This window comes from Camellia sinensis, chromosome 15, assembly GCF_055761805.1.
Source record: "Camellia sinensis isolate YWXY chromosome 15, ASM5576180v1, whole genome shotgun sequence".
Classification (NCBI taxonomy): Eukaryota; Viridiplantae; Streptophyta; class Magnoliopsida; order Ericales; family Theaceae; genus Camellia; species Camellia sinensis.
Window position 1 is genome coordinate 102,660,933 of NC_138975.1, and position 10,122 is coordinate 102,671,054.

Consider the following 10,122-nt stretch of genomic DNA (forward strand, 5'->3'; position numbering starts at 1 on the left):
GACTTGGCAGGATTTGGCAGCTGCCAAAGTAGTTGCCAAGTTTGGCACTTGATTTGGCAGCTGCCAAATTTGGCAACTGATATAGCATTCCATTGGAGAAGGCCATTTTTGCCCAAGCTGCCATTTTATGGCTTTGGCAGCTGATTTGGCCATCCATTGGAGATGCTCTTAGCCCAATGAGCCAAGATTTAAATCATATTTTTTGGTTTCTTTTGTCATTTTTCCCTTTTTGTTCATAATATCTAATAGGCTTGCGAGCCGGCCCAGCAGGTGACCCAATGGGTTGGGTCTGCGGACAGTCAGGTTAGATTGAACTTCAAACCCAAGGCCTAGATCCAAGTCCAATCTCACTCAGGGAGAGCCTAGGGTACAGGCTCGAGCCGGACTGCAAGCCTTCGAGCCAAATGGGTTGGGTCTATGGGCAGTCGGGTTAGATTGAACTTCAAACCCAAGGCCTAGATCCAAGTCCAATCTCACTCAGGGAGAGCCTAGGGTACAGGCTCGGGCCGGGCTGCAAGCCTTCGGGTCAAATGATGAGGCTTACCCACATCTCGATATATATTGGGGAAGTCGATTTGTGGAGACTTCTAGTTTACAAAACATAAACCGGGCAGCTTGAGTTCCATTAAGATTCAAACATGTGCTCTGATTCTTAAATTTACTATCATACAATTGCAAACATTCTGAAAGTAGGAACTCCATTTCTCTCTAAATCATGCATGTTTCTCAAAAGTTTAGTTTGAGTTAAACTTATTAATTCATTAAAGACTCTTCATGCACATAACCAATAAAATTCTCCATACACAAACAGATAATAGAATATTGCTTCAATGGAGCTCAGGACAGGACTGTACTCAATGACTTATATCTGATAAAGAGCTAGTTGCAAGTTTGTTTGGCAAACTGACATAAATGCGCATTGAACAGAGCGAACAATTCTTTTGCCTTTTTACTAAAAACCAAAACAACGAAAGAGAAGAGTCTAATTATCCAATAATCTGACATAAATGCGCATTTTGTTCTCTATATATCACATTCACAGCATACTAGTACTAAATTAAACCCAACAAAATCAACAGAATAGAAGAGCAGAGGATCACTGTGTTCTTATATGGACCAAATCGGCTTGTTTGCGAAGAGGGGGAAGGGAAAGAACCAGGACTTGGGCTCACAACAGCGTTAACATTTTCCTTTGCACAAGTAAAATTGCAGCGACTGGGACGGACTACTCTATACACACCGCTGCTTGCTAATATGAAAATGTCCTTGCTATTGTCCTCCCCAAATGAATAGATGTAACCAAGAGCAGGAAGTGAACTTCCGGGCACAAGGCTACACTGTATAGGTGAGTCCCGAGCACAACTAAAAGAAATAAAGCTTGTGGTGAAATTCCCACTATTTTCAGGGTTTTCAGTGCCTGCCCATATGGCACTCGCATACAGATCTGCATATAAGTACCTGAAACAAAATCAGTTAAAATGTAAGCGAGGCTCAAACCCCACTATAATTGTGTTTCGTGCACTGAGTCGCCTTTCTTTTATTGTCGGACTAAATTGAAGAAAGCTTGCTCACCTGCCATACATGCATGGATCAGTCATTGAGCGATAGAAATAGCCTCCCGTGATTGAGGCTGATCCATCGTTCTTGTTTACATCAGAGTGATTGTATCCCATTACTGGGGGAATTGGCCTTATGGAATTTAGCGATGTATTCCCTCCGGGCGACTGTGGAGGAGTGTAAAGATAGGGGCCCTCGTAAGCACGCCAGCCGTAGTTTCCATCTTTGGTTATGATATCCACTTCCTCATATCGATCCTAATGGGATTATAATCATTGTATGAGTCAAACACAGCATCAATTCAGAAAACGAAAGCATATGCTAATTGGGGTTATCAGACACATAGGTCTGACAGAATCTGAGTAAATTTTTTGTGATTTGCAAGGCATTTAAACAAAAAGGTTGGAAACATAATACACATACATCAACCATAATTGATGGGGTTTATGATTAAAGACAGTTACCTAAGAACTCACATATCTAAAAATTGAAAAAAAAAAAAAATGATTCTAAAGAAAGTAGGATCCGAGTAAAAAAGAGGGCAGAGGTGGGCCTAGTCCCCCTTGGTAATTGTACCAGTTTGACTTATATAAAAGTGATAGCATAAACCAAAATTCCAAATGTCTTAGAAATAGAAAACTATAATACCTCCCCAACATCCGCGCACATAAAATAAGGAGGTCTTTCTAAATCAAAACTGCATCGCCAAGGATTTCTTAACCCCAATGCCCATATTTCAGGACGCAATTCTTTGTCTTTGGTGTATGGGTTATCCTTGGGGATAGAGTAGTTTCCCCACAGGCTGAGCTGACTAATTTCTGCGTCACCTGGACATGCATGACAAGCCACAAGAGTGATTAAAAAACTGCCAAAAGAAAGGAAAAAAAGAATGAATGAAACAAGTTAAACAGCTTCTTAATGTATTTCTTTACTAAATGAAGTAATGAGTTGTGTATTTGTGCCCGGTTTCCTCCAGGGGGAAAGGGGAGTGATAATCTTCTCTGTAGTTTACAAAAGTTTTGCCCTTCTTATCGTTGATGGAGGCATGAAAGAATGACAGAATCATAATTGAAACAAGTGGAAGCATGAAGAGAGAGTTGCAACCAAAAACCTTAACTGTAATAGACCGAGTTAAACTTCCGTTAGTATATATAGGCCATGCACTTTGAGAGACAAAGAAAAAAATAAAAATTAAAAATTAAAAATAAAAATCCAAAAAAGGACAAATTTTACCAAGTTTCACATGAATTCTGTCTTACGAGAATATCAGTTTAATCCTTCTTTTTTAGTCATCAGCCCTTTTTGACCATTATGTACTTAAAAACTAGGATTGTGTTTAATGTTTATGAATATGAGATTCTGGAATTGGTGTTCACAATGCCAAGTGATTGTGCTTTGAAATAAATGGGTACAGAAAATAAACAATTATACACGTCTTCAGTATACCGTGGCATCATTCTCAGTTTGTTTGGATGCCACTTTCAAGGAAATAAGATGGAAATGCCAGGGGAAATATGTTTCAGGAATACATGTTTGTTTCATAATAATGATCCACAAATACTTGAAACATAAATAAATAAAAAGCCTACTCCAACAGCAGGAAGATTTTTTTTTCTTGATTTAATAACCCGTCGACTTGAATTGCCACATTATGAGTGTAGTCTGAATAGTGGTAAAGCTACTAATTGCAGGTTAGTAAAATTCTAACTTTATAAAATCAAAATTTTTGGTTGATCAAAGTCAGGCTTCTGGAGAATACATTTCAAAGTGAAACACTAGTAACTAGCACTGACTAAAGTAGAGAAGATAGATTAGAAGCGAAAAGGACAGGAATGATGAAAACAAATCCCCCAAAGAAAGATTTCCAATAAATGTGAAGAATAATTATTAGATGTCAAGAATTAACCATATACATGAAAAATTTCGTGCTAATACCTACTTGGAATGTTATCAACATCAAGCCTCATAATCTTTCCGAGCAATGATTTCTTGTTTTGGGAAAAATTGTAAGGATCACCTGTACCGCCATCACCCATCATCAAGTATAAGTACCCGTCCGTGGGCCCAAAAAGAATCTGTCCCCCATGATGAGTGGTAAATGGAAGGCCCATTGTAAATATCCTACTCACTTCCAATGGTTTAGCACTTGTTGCCTGGAAGATGATCTAGATTCAATACTAATCATTAAGCGAAAAATAATAATAAAAAATAATTCATGTGTATTGATATGTACCAAGGAAGGCTGTGATGCGGTACCATTAACAGTAAACTCTGCAACAACAGCTTGATATTGGCATGGTTGAGCACCATTATCAGGACCTAACTTCGAAGGATCACAGTTCACATCTGAATTACAGGAACATCTACCCGCACATCCAGGCCACTTAGCCTTATCACAATTGAAAGAAGCAAAGAAACGACCATTTTGTGCAAAGTTTGGATGAAATGCAATGCCCATCATCCCAAGTTCTGTGTCATAATGAACCTCATCCGTTAGATCTAGAAAGGGATTTGATTCATCGAACTCCAGCGTTCCACCAGACCCGTCTTTAGGAATTGTCGCCAACCAAATTTTGCCCGGTTGGTTGGAAAAAAATGCACGAGCAGACCCGTCAGGATGAGGAACCATATTGAGGTAAGAACCGTTACCTATTTTCTCAAGACACATACCACTTGGAGGACTTGGAGTTCCCGTGTTATTTAATTTAACTGGTCCTCCATCAAAACATACTGATTCATCTACAGAAGCTCCACCAAACGCAGTGCAAAAATCGGCTTTTGACTGCCAAAAGTCTGTTAGTTTGGTAAAATTGGAAGTTATCGGTTGTCCAGCTTGGCCTTGTAATGAAGGGGCAAAGGGTGAATTCATTACAGAGGCATTTTGACACGTATCCCATACTTCTGCACAAAAGTTATCGCTGGCTTGGATAGTTTGGGAGGAATTTACTGTAACGGTAGAGTTGCAGAGTACAGGGGCTGGACGAGGAATAGAATTGACTCTAAATAGCTCTGCTGAGAATTGATCACATCTCTACAAATCAGTACAACACCAAAATTAACATATGGTAAAAAAAAATTGTTGAATGGATGAAATAAAAGCTAATGTTCTAAAGGGAGATCATTTTAGTATATAATAAATGTTAAGCTATGCATAGAATTCACATTCATATTAAATCAACTTTGGCTTTGGTTAGAAATTAAAGTGACATGAAAAAAGTAAAGAATTATATATGAAGAAGGTTTGAAGTTTACAAAATTTCTATTGATCTACACACTACAATCCTTAAAAGAAATTTGAGGAAAAAAAAGATCCTAGTTCATCAACTACAAAGATGTTAGTTGTGAGAATCCTTCACAAGGTAATAAAATTTCTTAGTCTGTTGGTGTGTTAGCAAAAAAATCAAAAGGATTATATGAAACATTGAATTGTGAATGAGCAAGCATGTATTTAATGGCACAATTTTATCAACTGTAATTACCTACTTTTTATATGTACTAGAATTCTTAAGCCCTAAAAGAGAAAAATACATCACCATCAAGCACCGAATCGATTCAGGGGTCAAGGACTTAAAACAACAGTAAGCAACTTGGTTCTTTCTTTTTTTTCTTGGGTGAATAAGTCATAAATAAAAAACAAGGATACACAACAGCAAGGGGCATGCCCCAGGACCTAACAAAAGCTATACAAAGCCAAACAACAACACAAAGAGCTCAAACAGAGAGCACAAAGAAAAGAAACAGCCCACTAACAAAACTAAAGCAAAACATACTGGAACCAAGTTGGTTCTTCATCTGTGGACAAATAAACTCTTACTGGAAAAACTATGCATCAGAGAATGAAATGTCTAGTGTAGGTTCAAACTTGATATGGCTACAGAATAAATCTGGTCCGTCCTTGCATTTCATTATGGATAATTTCTGAGTTCATAATATTACTAAAACTCTTACCGCACAAAGGACTGATTTAATAAGAGAAGCACAGCTTGGATCAGAGATGTTCATAGCTTCAAATTGCTTCTGCAAACGCAAATCTTTGGCAAAATTGCAGCAGACAGTTCCATTGTAAGGACAGAAAGATAGAGAAGCCTTTGGAGTAAAGGGTGCCCCTGTACCATATAAGGCGGGAAAGCAAAAAAAAGAAAAAGAAAAAAGTCAAAATTCAAATTGAAAACTGCATAGAAAGTTATCAAAAATGGATCATGAATGATTGAGAGGAAAGAAAAGAAACACTGAAACTTACTTGAATCAGTACATAAAGGAAGTGAAGAGGAAGGTTTTAGAAGCAGCAGTAAAGTGCAAAAGAGGAGAATAATAAAATGAACTCCACCCATTAACACCAAACTGAAACACAGCCTCACTTTTCAATAGTATTTGGATTTGACTAAAGAGACAAATTTAGATTATTTATAGACTAAAAAATTTCTGGGCTTGAAACAGATTATTTATAGACTAAAAAGGGTTTGAAACATTCTTGCCATCACCAACTCCTCAATATCTCTTTCTCCCTATATTATTGGCCCCTCTTCCATCAATTGCCACGGGATCCTTCGTCCCCCTATTCCAAAACGTTCACAATTATTAGATTATGTCTCGAGATTTTCACATGATCAAATAATTGTGAGTGTCTGAGAACAGACGAAGCAGTACTGGCCCTCGGCATGGGCCAACAAGGCCATGGCCTAGCCCCTCAAAATAGACTTAAAAAAAGAGTCATTTTTATTATGATTTAGTATAATATATTAGGTATGTTTCAAGTTTAAAAAAATAAATAAAAAAGGTTCAAACTAACTTAAAATAAATTGACCTATTAAAAAATTGAAAGGCCCATTCAAAAAAATTAATATTGTTATCCATTGAAAATAGACCCAAAAAAGGGTCCTCCTATTATAGGTTATTGTAATATATTAGGCATATTTTAAATCTAAAAAAAAATTAAGAAAGACCCAAATTAACTTAAAATAAATTGATCTATTAAAAAATTAAACAGCCCATTTAAAATAATTAGCATTGTTATCCATTGAAAATGATTTTGCAAAAAAACTAGATTATGCATGTATGATTGATTTATTTGCTTCTAAAAATGCAAGAAGAGCGAGAATCAAGCGACATTTATTAATTGTTGTAATGTAATACTAAATATTTTTTGTGATTCTGACACAATTTTTTTGTCTTTTATCTTCATTTTTTTTTCATTCAATGAAAAAAAAAATGTAAAGGACCCCAAAAATTTATTAATTAATTATTGACTTTGGACCCGAAAATCTCAGGGCCGGGCCTGAGAGGAAGAAAGAGATTCAGGGACAATGAATCCTTGGCCTTTTCTAACTCAGCTTGAGACTCGGGTTGTAGTTCGAGTGGTCTTTGAGAGGGCACTAAAATGCCCCACAATATGAGGTCTCAGATTCGAATCTAATCTAACTTAACTTGCAAGTACCATCCTACCTAGTGCAAAAAATAAAAAAATAATTCAGCTTCCAGAAGATAAAAGGTAAAGCTCTATGGCTTTCTCACTCACATAAGGGTTTTTAGGCATTTTTTTTTTCTCATTTGAGATTTGAAGCATCAAGTGGGTAGCCTCCATGGTTGACTTTGCCTGAATTCTTTATTTCAATAATAATTGGGTAGTTAAGAAGTCAAGCATCATTTAATGTAGAAAACCCAGGTTGAATGGATCCTGGTTGGTTCAATTTCATGTGTCTCATGCCCACATTGAATTTGATTGCCTCCTCATGTTTTTTTAAAGTAAATTCAAATATTACACCATTTAAACAAGCCCATGATAGCAATGGCAGTTCTCAAATATGAATGGAAACCACTTCAATTAGCATCAGAGGAAGCTCTAAAACACCGGAAATTCAACGGCAACAATGACATTAATTTATTAAATTAAATTAAAATAAAATAAAAACCTATAATATGAGAGACCTGTCAGCTTTATCTAAATATAGGGTTCTTCAATATGAATTAAATATATTTATGCAGTGTACTGTCATGTCACATTCTCTGCATTGAAGATGAAGGAGATTTGGCTAAAGGGTAAAAGGAAAGGGGGGACTTCATGGTATGGGGTGCTTTTGAATGGTTCAAAGTAGTTGGATAACAGAGGATGCGAAGCATATAGTTTTTTTTTTTTAATTTTTTTATTGTCTGTTCAATATCAAGATTACCAGCTAGTTGAGAATACAAGAATTTGCAAAAGTGAAGCTCAAGAAATCATACAAGTCAAATGGGTAAAGAAAATTTACCTCAGTTTAGGCATTGATTGGGTGAGTTATTCAAGGGTTTGTACAGGGCCGATGTTTATGTAAGGAAAAGTTTGACACTCTTAATACTCAGTTTGATGGGGTGATTTGATGTGATTTGGTTTGGTGAAAATGATAAGAAAGAGAATTATTTTAATAGATTTAGGCCTCGTTTGGAACAGGTTAATTTAGTAATTTTTTAATTATTTGGCTAAAATATGAGTTAAAAAAAATTAGTATATTTGGAATGACTTTTTGACTTTTTACAAAAAGAAAAGAGAATCTTTGACTTTTTGGTATGGGTTGTTAGCTTTTTGGCTAATTTAATAACTTTTTAACTTTTTAACTAAAAAGGAGGGTTCCCAAACGAGGCCTTAGTTTACAAGTTGAGTGAGAAATTGTCACCGAAATTTCTTTTAGAAGAAAAAAAAATGAACATAATTTTTAACTTAAAATGTGTCTTTATTTTTTTTTAAACAATGATATTTATACTTCATTTTTAAATCACTTATCTTTATTTATAAACTCTCAAAGGGGGAGTGAATATTATTGTCATTTTTTTAAAAAAATTATTTTTATTTTTAAATTTTTTTATGCTAATGCGTTAGATGATTAAATGAAGGGAGAATTACATACAGGTGGGAGTTGGAAAAAAAAATTACAAACACATGGGGTGTAAGTGTGTCCGTGCTGAGATGCAAATGAAAGGCTATCACTTGCACCCTTACATGTGTGGGTAATTTTTTTTCGAACTCTTACCTGTATATAGTTTCCGCTTAAATGAATCATCAACATGACATTAAATGTTAATGCACAGAGTCTGATTACATATTAGACACAATCCCCTCATATTAATTGACTCATACTCGTCTAATGAGTCTCACTCATGAGATGATATCCTATATATGAAAATTGTGTCCGATCTTGCAATTTTCTTTTTATCTTTTGCTAATGAAAACAGTATCCTAATTCCTGGAGAGGAGAGAGGGCATGGAATGGGAGGGACAGAGAGATGCTGCTGTGCCTTTGGGGTTTTTAGTGAATGAAGTTCCCATTGTACTTGGGGTTTTCAGTGCTTGCCAATATTGCACCCCACATACTAATCTGTGCACAAGTACCCCAAGCATTCATACATGCACAAAAATAATGGAAATGCACTTCTTGTGTCCAGAAGTAGATAAGGTGTGTGTGGGTTGTTCTGGGTTGATTCAAAAAAATTCATAAATTGAATCACTCTTTATGAATGAAGAATATCATATTTTGTAAGGCCTCTATCACTTCATATTTTTTGGTATTATAATTTTATCAATTCATAAAATATCAATTTTACACCTTTCCTAACCTCCTAAAGCCTAACCCTAACGTATGCCCAGGGTATGTGCAGTGTGGTTTGGACGTTTGAGAGTAAAATTATAAATTAACCTGTGAATGACAGATTGACAAATAACCAAACCCCCATTTGGACAATTTGGAGCGGTTTCAATTTGCTAGTTGATTGAAGAATATTCTTAAACAATTATCAAACATTTACATAACATATAACACTAATTTACATAATATTTTTCATATATATAACACAAACTAATTTTACATAATAATTTTCATATATATAACTACTAATTTGCAACAAATTTTATATTTCAAATATCTTTCACACATTTTTATTTTGATATTTCATTAGAGGTTAAAAAAAACGGTTTGGAAGCGGATTATAAAATTTACAATTGAATCCTCAATTAGTGAATGGATGGGTGTTGATTGGTATAGATCATTGCAGTTTTAGCAAATTTGATGATATTTTGCACAACCCTAACTGTACCCCTACCCGCCACCAACCACCAGCACCGGCACCAGCTAGCTCCACCACCCCTGCCCCTCCAGGCTCTTCTCTGTCACCATTCACCCCATGACCATCTCCGCCTCTCCCTATTGCTCCCCCACTCCACCACAACCTCTCAGCCCATCCCTACCCACCATGGCCACTCACATCCCCATCCCCACCCCCCACGATCTCTCACTTCACCACTTTCATTGCAGTCCCCATTTTGTACCGCATCAATGCATGTTCTGCAATGCCCCAATTTTGAATGTTGGCATTACGCCTTGAAAGCAAAGACACCTCATATAGCATTCACATGCGCACACACAAAATATATATATAGGGGAAAAAAAAAGTGAATAAATTTTATAACTTTTCTCTTCCATTTCTTCTCTCTCCACAAATCCAAAATCCAAACACAACCTAGGAGAGGGGAAGGTGTGCAGATAAGAAAATGCCGAGAATAACTGTGTTGAGGAGCACTAAAAAGAAAAGACTATGCTA

At 36.1% G+C, this 10,122-nt stretch overlaps 1 protein-coding gene across 1 annotated transcript; it reads right to left on the reverse strand.

Moving 5' to 3' along the window:
* Positions 1-849: 849 nt before the first annotated feature.
* Positions 850-6,228, reverse strand: LOC114259525 (HIPL1 protein). The gene is made up of 7 exons (XM_028199542.2): positions 5,798-6,228; positions 5,506-5,663; positions 3,791-4,588; positions 3,497-3,710; positions 2,206-2,384; positions 1,573-1,814; positions 850-1,458 (listed from the first exon to the last, which is right to left on the reverse strand). The coding sequence occupies exons 1-7, from the start codon at positions 5,886-5,888 to the stop codon at positions 1,053-1,055; spliced, it is 2,088 nt and encodes a 695-aa protein (XP_028055343.2). The 5' UTR covers positions 5,889-6,228; the 3' UTR covers positions 850-1,052.
* Between the last annotated feature and the right edge of the window lie 3,894 nt (positions 6,229-10,122).

What these genes read in the sequence shown, in the direction of transcription:
- LOC114259525 (XM_028199542.2), bottom strand. Translation starts at nt 5,888, where the DNA reads ATGGGTGGAGTTCATTTTATTATTCTCCTCTTTTGCACTTTACTGCTG. An exon ending in TGTGCGCGGATGTTGGGGAG is followed by an intron (nt 1,815 to 2,205) that starts GTATTATAGTTT and finishes TAATCCCATTAG; the next exon opens with GATCGATATGAGGAAGTGGA. An exon ending in GATCCATGCATGTATGGCAG is followed by an intron (nt 1,459 to 1,572) that starts GTGAGCAAGCTT and finishes ATTTTGTTTCAG; the next exon opens with GTACTTATATGCAGATCTGT.